Source organism: Lethenteron reissneri, chromosome 26 (assembly GCF_015708825.2).
Source record: "Lethenteron reissneri isolate LAM-NWPU_2019-01 chromosome 26, ASM1570882v1, whole genome shotgun sequence".
NCBI lineage: Eukaryota > Metazoa > Chordata > Hyperoartia > Petromyzontiformes > Petromyzontidae > Lethenteron > Lethenteron reissneri.
The window spans coordinates 14,854,433-14,873,555 of NC_083804.1; the positions used below are offsets into that span (position 1 = coordinate 14,854,433).

General features: G+C 53.5%; 1 protein-coding gene across 1 annotated transcript; it reads left to right on the forward strand.

Moving 5' to 3' along the window:
• The first annotated feature begins 617 nt into the window (after positions 1–617).
• Positions 618–18,861, forward strand: LOC133348076 (parvalbumin-like EF-hand-containing protein). Its single transcript, XM_061560923.1, has 5 exons — positions 618–850; positions 4,411–4,532; positions 7,491–7,623; positions 14,300–14,412; positions 15,499–18,861. The coding sequence occupies exons 2-5, from the start codon at positions 4,412–4,414 to the stop codon at positions 15,540–15,542; spliced, it is 411 nt and encodes a 136-aa protein (XP_061416907.1). The 5' UTR covers positions 618–850; position 4,411; the 3' UTR covers positions 15,543–18,861.
• The last annotated feature ends 262 nt before the right edge of the window (positions 18,862–19,123 follow it).

Genomic DNA, 19,123 nt, shown 5'->3' on the forward strand with positions numbered 1-19,123 from the left:
CGACCGCCTTTGTCTCCCCAGCCGCGATGTTTACACACCGCACCAGGTACTCATTTGAGGCCGAGTCGACCTAGGGGAGGAGGCCCAGGACCGGTTCAGATAATCGTCACTGGTGGTGTTGTCCGCGAGCGGGAATCGAACCCGGATCGCCGGGTTCATAGCGCAGCGTAGCGCGCTAACCACTACACCACCGCTCCCCAACAGACGACACACGCACAGACGCATCCTTCCACCCCACACGTCCAAGTGCCCCCCCCCCCGCACCCCTCCCCAAGGCCACCCCCCGCTCCCCCGCCTTCACATTGCCCCCCCCCCACCCCTCCCCCCCACCACCAGAGCATCTGAGCCTCCCGCTGCGCGCGCGCGCGGGGGGTGGCGAGGTGGGGGGTCAGGAGGCGATGAGAGACGCGAGATGCGACGGAGCCGAGATTAATTAGGGGGCCTCTCCGTTGGGGTAGAGTAGAGGGGGGGGGGTCAGAGGGAGGGAGGGGCTGAACCCCTATAATCCTCAAGAGTCCCCCCCCTCCTCCCCTATTAATAGGGATCTCCGATGCACAGGGACCTCGTCTCCTTTCTTTATATAAAGGGGATGAGCAGGGACCCTGGGATGAGACGCGCTCTGTGTGTGAGTGTGTTTGTGCGTTGGTGTGTGCGGCCTGCGACCGGGAGACCTGGGGGAGACATCTCCACTGCTGCACTGCGACAGACGCGGACACGTAGACAGACATAGACGCAGACGGACGGTCTATCAGAGAGAGAGAGAGCGCGCGCGAGAGAGATACAGGAGAGAAAGCAGAGGAAGATTTTGACCTTTTGAGTCTGAGAGGAGAGCGTGTCTCAAGTGGTCGAGGTGAGAGAGGCGGGCTGGTTGTTGTTGTTGTGGTTGTTGTTGTTGTGGTGGTGGTGGTGAGATTCGTGGCAACATTGAGACCACTTTTATAGAAGTCTGCATCGATTATTTTTCGCGATTATTGTATTTTTCTTCTCTTCACGATGGGCGGCGTCGATTAATCGATTCTTGCTGGGATCGAGTACTTGGCCGTAATTCGAACCTGTGTTTGTATCCCTTAAAGCCGGTCCTAAATGCCTTAGCATACTACAACATCCCTTAATCCCATCGGGGTTTTTTTTGGTGAGGGGTCAACGATCGGGTTGTGATGTGGGTCTTGGGTTAGGATGAGGGTGGTGTCTGGGGTTAGGATGAAGGTTGGGGTTAGGGTTGTGGTTGGGTTAGGGTTGTGGGTGGGTTGTGGTTGTGGTTGGGTTGTGGTTGTGGTTGGGTTGCGGTTGTGGTTGGGTTAGGGTTGTGGTGAGGGTTGTGGTTGGGTTGTGGTTGTGGTTGGGTTGTGGTTGGGTTAGGGTTGTGGTGAGGGTTGGGTGAGGGTGGTGGTTGGATTTGGGTTGTGGTTGGGTTGGGGTTGTGGTGGGGTTAGGGTTGTGGTTGGGTTGTGGTTGTGGTTGGGTTGTGGTTGTGGTTGGGTTAGGGTTGTGGTTGGGTTGTGATTGGGTTGTGGTTGGGTTAGGGTTGTGGTTGGGTTGTGGTTGTGGTTGGGTTAGGGTTGTGGTTGGGTTAGGGTTGTGGTTGGGTTGTGATTGGGTTGTGGTTGGGTTAGGGTTGTGGTTGGGTGAGGGTTGTGGTTGGATTTGGGTTGTGGTTGGGTTAAGGTTGTGATTGGGTTGTGGTTGGGTTGTGGTTGGGTTGTGGTTGGGATAGGGTTGTGGTTGGGTTGTGGTTGTGGTTGAGTTAGGGTTGTGGTTGGGTTGTGGTTGGATTAGGGTTGTGGTTGGGTTAGGGTTGTGGTTGGGTTAAGGTTGTGGTTGGGTTGTGGTTGTGGGCGGGTTAGGGTTGTGGTTGGGTTAGGGTTGTGGTTGGGTTGTGGTTGGATTTGGGTTGTGGTTGGGTTGGGGTTATGGTTGGGTGAGGGTTGTGGTTGGGTAAGGGTTGTGGTTGGGTGAGGGCTGTGGTTGGGTTAGGGTTGTGGTTGGGTTAAGGTTGTGGTTGGGTTAGGTTGTGGTTGTGTTAGGGTTGTGGTTGTGTTAGGGTTGTGGTTGTGTTAGGGTTGTGGTTGTGTTAGGGTTGTGGTTGTGTTAGGGTTGTGGTTGTGTTAGGGTTGTGGTTGGATTGTGGTTGTGGTTGGGTTAGGGTTGTGGTTGTGTTAGGGTTGTGGTTGGGTTAGGATTTTGGTTGGGTGAGGGTTGTGGTTGGGTTGTGGTTGTGGTTGGGTTAGGGTTGTGGTTGTGTTAGGGTTGTGGTTGGGTTAGGGTTGTGGTCGGATTTGGGTTGTGGTTGGGTTAGGGTTGTGGTTGGGTTGTGGTTGGGTTAGGATTGTGGTTGGGTTGTGGTTGGGTGAGGGTTGTGGTTGAGTCGGGGTTGTGGTTGAGTTAGGGTTGTGGTTGAGTTGGGGTTGTGGTTGGGTTAGGGTTGTGGTTGGGTTAGGTTTGTGGTTGGGTGAGGGTTGTGGTTGGGTTTAGTATTGTAGGTTGTCGTTGGGTTTAGGGTTATGGATTGGCACAGTGTCGTGGGCTTGGGTTGATGCCATGTTTCGGGTTAAGGGTTAGGGCCACGTACACGGGTTCGTGTTGGAACCAAGCTCTAGGTGAAGGGTTCGAGTCGAGAGTTCGGGCTATGGAACGCACGAGGGTGCCTACCCCTCCGCGGTGCACGGAACGAGTTCGTCCAACGAGTAGTCTCGCCTCCGTCCTGGGAACGTGGAATTTCCACCACCGGACTCTGCTCGTTTAGAAGCTCGCTTTGAACCTACCTCTGCCCTTGTGAGAGGGAGCGGTTTTTGGCTGTGACTGTGAGCGCTTGTGACCGCGCAGGTTCGAGTCGGGGGCGCTGGGGTTCGTGGTTTACGAGTCAGGACTTGGCCTCTGATCGACGGCGCCGAAATGCGACCTGATCTCGCCAAGATCTCGCAAGCTGAAGCTGGAATCGAGCCCGGCTCATGTTTCATGCCGTTCACCAGGCTCCACCGGCAGAGCGTCGAATTCACATTCGACGATATTAAATTCAACTCGTTGCGCGCCACCGCATCGGTCAGTATCCGATCGCTGTTGGAGCGAAAGAGCGAGGGGGGTGGAGAGAGGGAGGAGACAACTCAGACACGCGAGGAGGAACCGCAGACGAAGCGGGAAGGAAGCAGCAACAGCAGCAGAGATCCTTTTGCCAAATCCTCCCTGTCTCTTACTCGCAAGCTCTGCGGTCCTCTGTATATTAAGGTGTCGTCGGCCAACGGGCGAGTGGTGGACACTCTCGTTGCAGCACGACCCATGGTTGTACTGCACTCCCGAGGCCTCCCACCGACCCGCGGCTAAGCAGCAGCGTGGGGTCAAGCATGGCCATGTGACACAGCTGTGTGTGTGGGGGCGGCTTGCCTGGCAGTGAATTGACAAGGCGCTGCACTTGCGTGTGCATGTCGAGACGGAGGCTGAGTTAGTGAGGGTAGCGGCTAAGCCTTCTGGGTGAGTGCCGGCGGCTGAACGCGACGCGTCAGAGTGATGGCGATGGGTTAGAGCCGGGCTCGGCTGCGGCGGCCCAGGCTGCCTCGCTAAGGGCTACTGCCTCGCTAAGGCGTGATTCATGAAGGACCATCTCCGTCTCGTATTGGCCGCATTGCATTGGCGGCTCTTGAAATTATTGAGGGTTTGTTGTTGTTGTTTTTTTACCGAATTCAAAAACAAAAATATCTCTTATTGTGATTTGGATTTTGCCGAACCCTCGGGTAGAGTCGGGGCGAGGAGGGAGCGGGGTGTGAGTGCGTTTGGTGTTCGGGTTCGGGCTGTTGTTGACCTCACGATTGTCCACCACCCTGAGCCAGGACTACGATTGTCTGCTGTGTGTCCGGCTGTCTGATCTGTGTGCTGTGTGTTCGGCTGTCTGATCTGTGTGCTGTGTGTCTGGCTGTCTGGTCTGTGTGCTGTGTGTCTGGCTGTCTGCTCTGTGTGCTGTGTGTCTGGCTGTCTGGTCTGTGTGCTGTGTGTTCGGCTGTCTGATCTGTGTGCTGTGTGTCTGGCTGTCTGGTCTGTGTGCTGTGTGTCCGGCTGTCTGATCTGTGTGCTGTGTGTTCGGCTGTCTGATCTGTGTGCTGTGTGTCCGGCTGTCTGATCTGTGTGCTGTGTGCCCGGCTGTCTGGTTTGTGTGCTGTGTGTCTGGCTGTCTGGTTTGTGTTCTGTGTGTCTGGCTGTCTGGTTTGTGTGCTGTGTGTCCGGCTGTCTGGTTTGTGTGCTGTGTGTCTGGCTGTCTGGTTTGTGTGTTGTGTGTCTGGCTGTCTGGTCTACCCCTGCAGCGGACGACCACTCGCTCGGGCCAGGGCTGTTGTTGACCTCCCGATTGTCCACCTCACCTCCCCCCCATCATCTCCCCCCTCCTCCATCTCACCCGTCCCCCCCGTCCCCCGCCCCCCCCAGCATGGCGAGCCAGACGTTTATTGACCGGGAGAAGCAGCTGCTGGAGATGGTTTCTGCGCTCGGGGCGAAGATGTCCGACAGTGACCTGCGCAGCGTCTCCAGCTCCACCGATGGGAAACATGGTTCGACTCCGGATCAGGGCGCGTGGATTCCGCGTGTCGGGAACGTGTGGAGGGTCTGGTGTTTTTTAAAATAATAAATTCAGATACTAAACTAAACTTTCTTTTTTGCATTTTACCAGGTAAGGCCCGCTGAGGTCTGTAGCTATTTTTCAGAAGCAACCTGCCCACAAACGATAGCTCAACGAAGTGTGTGTGTGTGTGTCCGGGTTGTGTCGGGGTGGTAACTACTTCGCCTGGTATGTAGGAGGTCGTGGGTTCCATCGCAACCCTGACGCATATTGGCAGATTCATGCGCGATCATTCACCGATGACGCTCGTGTACGGTATAATGTCACACGTGTAAAGGTCACCGCACGTAACCCCTGGGACACTGCCACGTACCCCTAGCGGTCTGCGTACCCCGGTTAGAATTGATATCCGCCGGCGGGCACCATTTAATTAACTAAGTGTGTGTGTGTTTTACTGCAGTGTTATGTTCATTGCATCAATGTGTACGGTATATGTTACATTGTTAATGTTTGCGTTGGTTATTGTGTGTGCTGCAGTGGCGAGATGTTAACTGCCTGGCCTTGTATGTATGAGGTCGTGGATTCGATCCCGACCCTGACGCCTGCTGTGTATTTGGAGTTTGCGTGCCTTCCTCTCCCCGTGGTCGCGTGGATTTTTCTCCGGGTCCTCCGGGTTTTCCCTCCACATTCAGAACCAACGTGCGTTTAGAGTATTTGGCTGCTAGAAATGTCCACGTGGTAATACGCCACTTCGCTGAGCTGTATATTTGTAATAGCCAGATCGCTTCTGAAAAAGAGCTACATCGCTCGGTGGGTCTTGCCTGGTAGAACACAAAGTATTTGTTTTTTGTTTAATTGAGGGTGGCAAAGCGGTGAAACTTTCCTACGCTGAGTCCCATTCAATATCCTTCATGCCCCCCCCCCGCCCACCCCCTGGTTATTCGACCTGCCCCCCCCCCCGCCGCCTCCCTCCTTCAACCCCCATCACAAGCGGCCCCCCACAAAACGCTTCAAGCGCCTCAATAATTCGCTCGGCTCCACGGGGGGAGGAGGGGGGTGTGATTCTAAATCAGCACCACGGACAGCGCCGACTCAGGGTTGGCAGTGAGCGCGGCCAAACCGCGTGGTGTCAGAAAATAAAATAATATTACGAAAACCCTTTATTTCACCAATTATACATGTCCCACCCTTTTTTTTAGACCAGTAGTAGTGATAACGACACTAACAGTGCCCCTGTTTAAACCAATAATAACAACAACGATATCCTTTACTTAACCAATACGAACAATAATAGCCTTAATCGAACACAAATTGCGATGCCCTTTATTTAAGCAAGGACAGTCGGAGAGAAGCCCCGTTAGTTAAAGCCAAAACCCGAGCTGCTTTCACTGAGCCCTCAAGACGACTTTCTCGCACCGGGTCGTGCGTCGATTTGTTGTTGTTGTTGTCGCTGTTGCTGCTGCTGTTGTTGTTGTTGTCCCGACGGCACGCGCGCGGTGCTGACTCACGAACGATCCGTGGTGCGTCTCCAACTCGGATCGAGTCTCCCCCGACTAGGGGGGGGGGGGCTGGGTTGCCCCCCCCTCCACACAGACCCCCCCCTCTCTTTTCATGGGAGAGACCTTCACGCTCCCAGGGTCGAACGTCCCAGATCGCCCGTGGCCGAGTCTGCGTTGCAGGCAGCCGAGATGTCTGTACTGTATCATTACTGGGCGTTCGACTTATTTCGCACCACCGGACGTAGCCAACCGTACGAATCGAAAGTGCGGGGGGGGGGGGACAAGAAAATGAAAAAATCTCAATAAACACGGAACGCCATGGACTCGGTCGCCACCGACACTGTGGGTGCCGACGTTTCTGGTCATGGCCCTTATTCATATCCGATACCAACACTCGTCTCTCTCTCCTCTCTCTCACGGAGATCTGTTCAGTGGAGTGACACACATCGAGTTCATTTCATTCAGGGTTGCTTTTTTACGATGGCGATTTTGACGATTCTGCTGGTGCTTTTTACGACGATGATGACGATGATGTTGCTGATGACGATGACAATTGAGCGTCTAGGACTAACGCTGCCGATGCTCGTGATGAAGCTACTGGCTGCTGCTGATGATGCTTCTGCTTACTACTAATGATGCTGGTGATGAAACTACTGGCCGATGATGATGATGCTTCTGCAAATTACTCATGATGCTGGTGATGAAGCTACTGGCTGATGATGATGATGCTTCTGCAAATTACTAATGATGCTGGTGAGGCATGTCGTGATTATGCTTCTGATGGCGATGAAACTGCTGATGATTGTTCTAATGCTCCTGATGCTGCTGTTGACTGTGAGCCTGTTGACACCGCGGCTGATGCTGCTGCTGCTTCAGTTTCTGGGACCGATGCTTCTGCTGATGCTTTTGATGTTAATGATGACGATGTCTCCAACGTTGCTGCTGCTACCGATGACGATCACCTGGCTTCTGCTGCTGATGAGAATAATGCTGCTTCTGATGCTAATGCTGTACGCATGTTGAACTTCTTCTGCACCGTACATAGCCAACGGTGCTCATCGCAGGTGCGAAAATAATGATGATGCTGACGATAAACTTCGTTTTGCTGCTGCTGATGTTGATGATGCAGCTTTTACTGTTCATGATGATGAATCCTTCCAGAGTTGACGCTGCTGACAAACGACTGATGATCCTGTTGCTGCTTCTCTCTCTCTGCTGCTGATGCTGCTGATGTACAGAATCACGGCGAAGATACCTCCAATGTCGCTGCTCGTGATGACAATATAGATGATGATGACGATGACGAGAGGCTTACTGCCGCTGCTGCTGCTGTTGCTGATGATGCTGCTGATGGTGCTGCTGCTGATGGTGCTGCTGATGAAGATGTTGATGATGCTGACCCCTCTGTGACTCTCTCTCCGCCCCCCCCACCACCAACCCCCTCCCGCAAGCCGCCACGAGTCTCAACTACCGCAAACTTCTCGAGTGTCTGAGCCGCATTGGGGAGAAGGAGGAAGACATTCGCAAAGTCTTCCTGCAGCTGGACAAGGACAACAGCGGATACATCGAGTGGAACGAGCTCAGGCGAGCGCCGTCACACGCACAAAGACCCCCCCCCCCACCCCCATATAGCCTTAAGAGAATGTCGGGGCAAGTGCTGTTAGCGAGTAGCAGCACCTATGAAGGCCGGCAATGCGCACGAGGGGGTGGGTGGGCCAGCAAACACGCCCGGCCGCCTCTGTATCCCACGGTGGCGATGTTTACGACACACCGCTACACCGGGTACTCATTTGAGGCTGAGCCGACCTAGGGGGGAGGCTCAGGACCGGTTCTCATATTCATCACCGGTGTTGTCCGTGAGCGGGAATCGAACTCGGATCGTCGGGTTCGTAGCGCGGCGCGCTGACTGCTACACCACCGCTCCCCACGCACACACAGACCCACACACACAGACACACACACACGCACACACCGTCAAACACCGTCACACACACACAGGCAAAGACAAAGATCCCCTCCCCCCACCCCCGTAGCCCCAACAGATTGTTGGGGCAAGTTTCTGTTCGCGAGGGCCAGCGCCTATGAAGGCCGGCACGGCAACACGTTACCGGCACCACCACGCCCGCGAGTCTTTGCGGGCAATCACTCGCAACCGGTTGCTGAGACGTCCGCTTAGAAGTGGACCAGACAGCCGCACACACAGCACACAGACCAGACAGCCGCACACACAGCACACAGAGCAGACAGCCAGACACACAGCACACAGAGCAGACAGCCAGACACACAGCACACAGAGCAGACAGCCAGACACACAGCACACAGAGCAGACAGCCAGACACACAGCACACAGACCAGACAACCAGACACACAGCACACAGACTAGACAGCCGGACACACAGCACACAGACCAGACAGCCGCACACAGCACACAGAGCAGACAGCCAGACACACAGCACACAGAGCAGACAGCCAGACACACAGCACACAGAGCAGTCAGCCAGAAACACAGCACACAGACCAGACAGCCGCACACACAGCACACAGACCAGACAGCCAGACACACAGCACACAGAGCAAACAGCCAGACACACAGCACACAGAGCAGACAGCTGGGCACACAGCACACAGACCAGACAGCCAGACACACAGCACACAGACCAGACAGCCAGACACACAGCACACAGACCAGACAGCTGGACACACAGCACACAGAGCAGACAGCCAGACACACAGCACACAGAGCAGACAGCCAGACACACAGCACACAGACCAGACAGCCGCACACACAGCACACAGACCAGACAGCCAGACACACAGCACACAGAGCAAACAGCCAGACACACAGCACACAGAGCAGACAGCTGGGCACACAGCACACAGACCAGACAGCCAGACACACAGCACACAGACCAGACAGCCAGACACACAGCACACAGACCAGACAGCTGGACACACAGCACACAGAGCAGACAGCCAGACACACAGCACACAGAGCAGACAGCCAGACACACAGCACACAGAGCAGACAGCCAGACACACATCACACAGACCAGACAGCCAGACACACAGCACACAGAGCAGACAGCCAGACACACAGCACACAGACCAGACAGCCGGACACACAGCACACAGAGCAGACAGCCAGACACACAGCACACAGACCAGACAGCCGCACACACAGCACACAGAGCAGACAGCCAGACACAGCACACAGAGCAGACAGCCAGACACACAGCACACAGAGCAGACAGCCAGACACACAGCACACAGAGCAGACAGCCGGACACACAGCACACAGACCAGACAGCCGCACACAGCACACAGAGCAGACAGCCAGACACACAGCACACAGAGCAGACAGCCAGACACACAGCACATAGAGCAGACAGCCAGACAAACAGCACACAGAGCAGACAGCCAGACACACAGCACACATACCAGACAGCCAGACACACAGCACACAGATCAGACAGCCAGACACACAGCACACAGAGGAGACAGCCAGACACACAGCACACAGACCAGACAGCCAGACACACAGCACACAGAGGAGACAGCCAGACACACAGCACACAGAGCAGACAGCCAGACACACAGCACACAGAGGAGACAGTCAGACACACAGCACACAGAGCAGACAGCTGGGCACACAGCACACAGACCAGACAGCTGGGCACACAGCACACAGAGCAGACAGCCAGACACACAGCACACAGACTAGACAGCCAGACACACAGCACACAGAGCAGACAGCCAGACACACAGCACACAGAGCAGACAGCCGCACACACAGCACACAGAGCAGACAGCCAGACACACAGCACACAGAGCAGACAGCCAGACACACAGCACACAGACTAGACAGCCAGACACACAGCACACAGAGGAGACAGCCAGACACACAGCACACAGAGCAGACAGCCAGACACACAGCACACAGACTAGACAGCCAGACACACAGCATACAGAGCAGACAGCCAGACACACAGCACACAGAGCAGACAGCCGCACACACAGCACACAGACTAGACAGCCAGACACACAGCACACAGAGGAGACAGCCAGACACACAGCACACAGAGCAGACAGCCGCACACACAGCACACAGACTAGACAGCCAGACACACAGCACACAGAGGAGACAGCCAGACACACAGCACACAGAGCAGACAGCCAGACACACAGCACACAGACTAGACAGCCAGACACACAGCACGCAGAGGAGACAGCCAGACACACAGCACACAGAGCAGACAGCCAGACACACAGCACACAGACTAGACAGCCAGACACACAGCACACAGAGCAGACAGCCAGACACACAGCACACAGAGCAGACAGCCGCACACACAGCACACAAACCACGCAGTCCGACAAGGAGTTGAACTTAACTCTGCCTCCCTGGGTCCCAGACCTTTCGCCTTATTAAATCAAACTATTTTCCACTCAGGATCCGGGTTCGGTTTCAGGCCTGGCTGGGTAGAGGATGGGGAGTGGGATGGGGGTGTTGTGGTTTGGAGTGAGAGGTGGAGAAAGGGGTGGGAGGGGGCAATCACGAGGGTGGGGGGGGGGGATCACGAAGGTGGGGGGGGGGCAATCACGAGGGACCCCCAAAGTCTTCTGCTCCTCCCAACCACGCGTGGGGAGGAATTGGGAGGAGCGGGGGGGGGGGTCTGGTTGATGATGCTGGGATTAAATAACGGCAGCTGTTGTTGTTGGCCACGCAACCCACACTCTCCCGGTCACCAACTCAGCCTTTCACTCATTCAATCACTCACTCACCCAGTCACCAACTCGGCCTCTCACTCATTCACTCACTTACTCACTCACCCAGTCACCAACTCGGCCTCTCACTCATTCACTCACTTACTCACTCACCCAGTCACCAACTCGGCCTCTCACTCATTCACTCACTTACTCACTCACCCAGTCACCAACTCGGCCTCTCACTCATTCACTCACTTACTCACTCACCCAGTCACCAACTCAGCATCTCACTCATTCACTCACTTACTCACTCACCCAGTCACCAACTCGGCCTCTCACTCATTCACTCACTTACTCACGCACTCACCAACTCGGCCTCTCAATCATTCACTCACTTACTCACTCACCCAGTCACCAACTCAGCATCTCACTCATTCACTCACTTACTCACTCACCCAGTCACCAACTCGGCCTCTCACTCATTCACTCACTTACTCACGCACTCACCAACTCGGCCTCTCACTCATTCACTTACTCACTCACCCAGTCACCAACTCGGCCTCTCACTCATTCACTCACTTACTCACGCACTCACCAACTCGGCCTCTCACTCATTCACTCACTTACTCACTCACCCAGTCACCAACTCAGCATCTCACTCATTCACTCACTTACTCACTCACCCAGTCACCAACTCGGCCTCTCACTCATTCACTCACTTACTCACGCACTCACCAACTCGGCCTCTCACTCATTCACTTACTCACTCACCCAGTCACCAACTCGGCCTCTCACTCATTCACTCACTTACTCACTCACCCAGTCACCAACTCGGCCTCTCACTCATTCACTCACTTACTCACTCACCCAGTCACCAACTCGGCCTCTCACTCATTCACTCACTTACTCACGCACTCACCAACTCGGCCTCTCACTCATTCACTTACTCACTCACCCAGTCACCAACTCAGCATCTCACTCATTCACTCACTTACTCACTCACCCAGTCACCAACTCAGCATCTCACTCATTCACTCACTTACTCACTCACCCAGTCACCAACTCGGCATCTCACTCATTCACTCACTTACTCACTCACCCAGTCACCAACTCAGCATCTCACTCATTCACTCACTTACTCACCCAGTCACCAACTCAGCATCTCACTCATTCACTCACTTACTCACTCACCCAGTCACCAACTCGGCCTCTCACTCATTCACTCACTTACTCACTCACCCAGTCACCAACTCGGCCTCTCACTCATTCACTCACTTACTCACTCACCCAGTCACCAACTCGGCCTCTCACTCATTCAGTCACTTACTCACTCACCCAATCACCAACTCAGCCTCTCACTCATTCAATCACTTACTCACTCACCCAGTCACCAACTCAGCCTCTCACTCATTCACTCACTTACTCACTCACCCAGTCACCAACTCAGCATCTCACTCATTCACTCACTTACTCACCCAGTCACCAACTCAGCATCTCACTCATTCACTCACTTACTCACTCACCCAGTCACCAACTCGGCCTCTCACTCATTCACTCACTTACTCACTCACCCAGTCACCAACTCGGCCTCTCACTCATTCACTCACTTACTCACTCACCCAGTCACCAACTCGGCCTCTCACTCATTCACTCACTTACTCACTCACCCAGTCACCAACTCGGCCTCTCACTCATTCACTCACTTACTCACTCACCCAGTCACCAACTCGGCCTCTCACTCATTCAATCACTTACTCACTCACCCAGTCACCAACTCGGCATCTCACTCATTCACTCACTTACTCACTCACCCAGTCACCAACTCAGCATCTCACTCATTCACTCACTTACTCACTCACCCAGTCACCAACTCGGCCTCTCACTCATTCACTCACTTACTCACTCACCCAGTCACCAACTCGGCCTCTCACTCATTCAATCACTCACTCACCCAGTCACCAACTCAGCATCTCACTCATTCACTCACTTACTCACTCACCCAGTCACCAACTCAGCATCTCACTCATTCACTCACTTACTCACTCACCCAGTCACCAACTCGGCCTCTCACTCATTCAATCACTTACTCACTCACCCAGTCACCAACTCGGCCTCTCACTCATTCACTCACTTACTCACTCACCCACTCACCAACTCAGCATCTCACTCATTCACTCACTTACTCACTCACCCAGTCACCAACTCGGCATCTCACTCATTCACTCACTTACTCACTCACCCAGTCACCAACTCAGCCTCTCACTCATTCACTCACTTACTCACTCACCCAGTCACCAACTCGGCCTCTCACTCATTCATTCAATCACTCACTCACCCAGTCACCAACTCAGCCTCTCACTCATTCACTCACTTACTCACTCACCCAGTCACCAACTCAGCATCTCACTCATTCACTCACTTACTCACTCACCCAGTCACCAACTCGGCCTCTCACTCATTCAATCACTTACTCACCCAGTCACCAACTCGGCCTCTCACTCATTCAATCACTCACTCGCCCAGTCACCAACTCAGCATCTCACTCATTCACTCACTTACTCACTCACCCAGTCACCAACTCAGCATCTCACTCATTCACTCACTTACTCACTCACCCAGTCACCAACTCAGCATCTCACTCATTCACTCACTTACTCACTCACCCAGTCACCAACTCGGCCTCTCACTCATTCACTCACCTACTCACTCACCCAGTCACCAACTCAGCATCTCACTCATTCACTCACTTACTCACTCACCCAGTCACCAACTCGGCCTCTCACTCATTCACTCACTTACTCACTCACCCAGTCACCAACTCAGCATCTCACTCATTCACTCACTTACTCACGCACTCACCAACTCGGCCTCTCACTCATTCACTCACTTACTCACTCACCAAGTCACCAACTCAGCATCTCACTCATTCAATCACTTACTTACCTACTCAGCCTCTCGCTCATTCACTCACTTACTCACTCACCCACTTATCGACGCACTCACTAATCCACTTCCTTACTGACCCACTCACTAGTACATTCACCCACCGACTCAATCCCTTACACACTCGCTCAATGATGGACTTTACTCGCTCATCCACTCACTCACCCAATCAATTGTCCACTCACTCAACTCACTCATTCATCGAATAACTCACTCATTCACCTACCAACTCAATCTCTTACTCATTCGATCACTTGCTCACTCACTCGTCCACTAACCCACTCACTCAGTGATCGACTCACTCTTGCACGAGCTCACTCATACACATACTCGCCTACTCAATCCCTTACAGCTATCTGATCAACTAACTGACCCATCCATTCGTTCACCCTCTCGTCCACTCACTCATCCACTCACTCAGTGATCGATTCACTCGCTCATCCACTCACCCACTCACTCGTCCACTCACCCACTCACTCATCCACTCACTCACCTACTCATTTCCTTACCCACACACTCACCTACCTCGTCACTCGGTCACTGGGTCATGATGATCGTGATGCTTACGGCGATGATTTAATATTGACGAGGATGATGATGATGTTGTTAGGTATGTGACAGCGGTCATCACTGGGGAGTTGAGCAAGAAGCTGAGTGACCTGGAGACAGACCAAATCCTCCAGGTGATCGACAGCAACCAGGACGGGCGCATCGACTTTGACGGTACTATTCAACATCACCATCAACGACATTATCATCATCATCAGCAGCATCACCATCAACGACATCATCATCATCAGCAGCATCACCATTCACATCGTGGTGTGAGCTGTATCAGCACCACCACCACCATTACAATCACCACGACCACCATGAGCACCTTCATCAACACTGTTGTTAATCAGCACCACTACCAACCACTACCATCACAACATCAGTCAACATCACCGCTAAAACCTTCACCACTACCTTCACCACCACCTTCACCACCACCTTCACCACCACCAGCACCTTCACCACCACCATCATCATCATCATCATCGCCACCATCACCCACCACCTTCACCACCATCACCACCATCACCACCACCTTACCACCACCATCACCACCACCTTCACCACCATCAACCACCCACCTTACCACCACCATCACCACCACCTTCACCACCATCACCACCACCTTCACCACCATCACCACCAACACACCACCTTCCCACCATCACCACCACCTTCACCACCATCACCAACAGCATCACCACCTTCACCACCATCACCACCACCTTCACCACCCATCACCACCATCACCACCACCTTACCACCACCATCACCACCACCTTCACCCACCATCACCACCACCTTCACCACCATCACCACCAACACCACCACCTTCACCACCTCACCACCACTCATCACCACCATCACCACCACCATCACCACCATCACCACCACCATCACCACCACCTTCACCACCATCACCAACATCATCACCACCTTCACCACCTCACCACCTTCACCACCACCATCACCACCACCTTCACCACATCACCACCACCTTCACCACCATCACCACCACCTTCACCACCACCACCATCACCACCCTCATCACCACCACCATCACCACCACCTTCACCACCACCATCACCACCACTATCACCACCACCATCACCACCACCTTCACCACTATCATCACCCCCATCACCACCACCTTCATCCACCACCCTCCAACTTATCATCTCCATCTCACCTCCTTCTTATCCCCTCCCTGCCTGCCTCTCCCCCTCGTATCTCCCCCCGCCTCTCTCCGCGCAGAGTTCAGCGCCCTCGTCAAGGAAGGCGCCGCCATGAAGAAGTGATTCCACGCGTCGCCGCCCATGATGAACCACGACCACCCCCTCTCTGCCCCCCCCTCTCCCCCCCCCCCGTGCGCCCAGCAATTACACTCGCGTCGTAAAGGTGGTGACGTTTGCTGTCGCGCTGAAACATCTTACTCCTCCTCCTATTCTTCTTCTATTCTTCTTACTACTCCCCCACTGGACTAGCGGTGAAAAAGAGCTTCATAGCTCCTCGGATTCCTCCTGTGTCAATATTTCTGAGTTAAGCTGGAAAACTGCCGGAACGCTGTACCAGCCCGGGTGGGAGGTTTCTTTTGGCACCCGCCACATCCGTGTCGCGTTCGCTTGTCCTCGTGAAAGTGGTTGTGTGTGTGAGGCGGTGGTGGTGGTGGTGGTGGCGTTGGTGGTAATTGATGGCGGTGGTGGTGGTGTGCATAGCACGTGCCTTAACGAGTGCCTGGGGGTCACCAGATGGTGACCTCGGAGTGACGGTAGCTACATTTAACCTTCGCTCGCGCTTAAAAGATTTACCGCGTTTAATGAGCGCGCGCACAATGCCTGCGACGTCGATTTCACCCGTTCTGGAAAATATTGGCCGAGGAATTAAACCCTGGCGGTGGCGGCGGCGGTGGTGGTAGTTGTATAGCAGCTAGGAATAGTGGTTGCCGTTGTTGGGTTTATTTAACCGCGTGGGAGAACCAGGGTAGGAGACGGTGGGGGAAGAGATTGGTCAAGTTGGGAGAAAAAAAAGTATTTATTTATTTTAGCGGATTATTTTTTGGTTTAACCCTTAGTAGTAGTAGTAGGCTTTCGCGACAAATATTATCCATAATAGGGGCTTTTTATGTTCGATCGCGTAAAATATAAATGCGTGGTTAAACCCGCCACCACCCGGCACGGCCAATTAGTAAGCTTGTGCCACGTCAACAAAACGTGCGCCGATTCGTTACCAGTCTTGATCTGAGGCTTTCGTGACTGCAGGAATCCATACTCTTTGGTTCTTTCGGTAAAGTCACGTAGTTAGAAAGAAAATAAATTAAAACAAAATAAAATAAATTTAATTTTTTTTTCTAAATACGTGACTTTACCGAAAGAACCAAAGAGTATGGATTCGTTACCAAGCTCGGCACACCGGTTTGTGTGTTGCAGAGTAAACACGCTGCAACGCTCACAATTTGAGTAACCACAACGCTTCTCCGGTAAGATGACAACAACCGGCATCGTCAAGGGACAGTCGCAGAGTTGCGGAGAAATCCTCCTCCTGTTTCGGTCTTCAATAGAGGGATAGAGGTGGTGGTGGTGGTGGGAAACAGGAGACGGCTTTAGCAGGATACTGGTGGAAACGTGAATCGCCGCTCGCACGTGGTGCTTCCTACTCACTGCTCGTGCGCGTGTTCGATTGCAGTCACGGCTCTTGCCCCCGCTAGGGGCCTTCATTCAAACAGCCGAGTGCTCCACTGTGCCAGGATGAAACCGCGGTGAGCGTGGCTAGAGAACAGAGGGGGGGGGGGGCACCTTCGACGCAAAGTAATGGAGAGCTTTTTGCCGTCGTTTTCGCCCCACCCGAAAGCCACGGGCGAACTCAAAAAGAAGCCTCCGGTTTAACAAAAGGAACCCGGGATGGATGGATGGATAGGGGGTGGTGGGGTGGATGGGTAGGTGGGAATTCAGTGCGAAATAAATTATCTTAACAATTACGACGATCAATCCGCTCGCAACAAACCCCCGCACATTCGTCAATAATATTGTTTGTGGCTTTACAAAATAAATAGGCGACGTTTTGGGCAATGACCCTTCTTCACAGTACTTCACAACACAATCGTTGTTTTATTCTGCTTCTATGCAATCATTGGTGACCGGGCTGATGTCATCCAAACTCGCTGCACTGACCTGAGCCCCCTTGTTTATTGACAAGCCAGTGCTGGATGACCCCCCCCCTCCCCCATTGCGTGCAGGTAGAGGAGTAGTGTGGGGGGGGGGGGGTTAGTGACCACACCGAAACCCACACCGTGACCGCCGCCGCAGGGTGGTGAGGGTGCTGCTCACAGCGCCACGCCCCGACCCCCCGTGTCTGCGCAAGGCGGTCACCCAGATCCGAGCAACATCACTCGGATCCGAGCGTGCACCACCCAATCGTCCGTTGGCCAACGACACCTTTATATACAGAGGACCGCAGAGCTTGCGGGGAGGGAGACGGGGAGGATTTGGCAAAAGGATCGCTGCTGTTGCTGCTTCCTTCCCGCGTCGTCTGCGGTTCCTCCTCGCGTGTCTGAGTCGTCCCCTCCCTCTCTCCACCCCCCTCGCTCTTTCGCTCCAACAGCGATCGGATACTGACCGATGCGGTGGCGCGCAACGAGTTGAATTTAATATCGTCGAATGTGAATTCGACGCTCTGCCGGTGCAGCCTGGTGAACGGCATGAAACATGAGCCGGGCTCGATCCCAGCTTCAGCTTGCGAGATCTTGGCGAGATCGCTGCTGCTGCTGCTGCGGCCACCCTTACTGCTTTGTCTGCGTTCCTCCTCATCCTCCCTCCCTCTCTCTTCAACAGAGAGCGACGGAGCGCTACGAGTCGGAGTAACTGCTACGATGTAAAAAAAAACAATTTCAACAAAGCTCAACCCCGCTTTAGCTTCCCAGATCTTGACGGGAGCGGTCGCATGCCGAGCGACTTGGTCAGAGGCGCTTGCCCCACGTGATGGCACCGAGACATTGACAACTTTATTTTCTGCTGAACTGAAAACTGAATTTTGTGTGTGTTTAGTTTGTTAATTCCACCCCCCCCCTCACAGCTCTGCACCTCTGATGAGCACGGTTGGCTACGTACGGTGCGAAAGAGGATTATGAGTACACATACGATCAGAGTACACGCATGTAGATATATAGTTTGTGTGTTTACTATGTTACTTGAGCCAGGTGGTAAGGATTGGGCAAACAAACAAAAAAGCTGGCTCACATTTTTCACCCAGGACAACCTCACGTTCAAACGAACGAAGCCACATTTAAGATTGACAGTCAAGGGACAAACAACATTTTTACATATTATAAAAACGTAACTTTGTTGGTGACACGTGCATGGAGACGATTGTATTTGCCGTAGAGGAATCGATTCGTTGTAGACGAATGGCTGTATATGTGTGCATGTGTTACGAACTCGCTCTTATTAATATTATTTGTTCGCTGTAGATTAATCATTGTATATGATCGATTAATTTTATAAGAGATAACGAGGTGTGTGTTTGCGCTTACACAAGAATGTTGTTGCTGTTCCAAAGGCGAATGCGTCAAGGCCGGAGATCCCCCCCCCGCACGCGTTGATTAAACTACATTTGTTGACTGAAGCTTGTGTACTCGTGTGTGTGTACTCTGTGTGTACTCCTGTGTGTGTGTACTCGTGTATGTACTCGTGTGTGTGTGTGTACGCTGCGTGTACACTGTGTGTGTACTGTGTGTACTCGTGTGTGTGTGTGCTCTGTGTGTACTCGTGTGTGTGTGTGTACGCTGCGTGTGTACTGTGTACTCGTGTGTGTGTACACGCTGCGTGTGTACTCGAGTGTGTGTGCAATATGAGGAGCGGTGACGCAGCGGTTAAGCGCGCGACGC

What these genes read in the sequence shown, in the direction of transcription:
- LOC133348076 (XM_061560923.1), top strand. Translation starts at nt 4,412, where the DNA reads ATGGCGAGCCAGACGTTTATTGACCGGGAGAAGCAGCTGCTGGAGATG. An exon ending in ATCGAGTGGAACGAGCTCAG is followed by an intron (nt 7,624 to 14,299) that starts GCGAGCGCCGTC and finishes TGATGTTGTTAG; the next exon opens with GTATGTGACAGCGGTCATCA. An exon ending in CGGGCGCATCGACTTTGACG is followed by an intron (nt 14,413 to 15,498) that starts GTACTATTCAAC and finishes CTCTCCGCGCAG; the next exon opens with AGTTCAGCGCCCTCGTCAAG.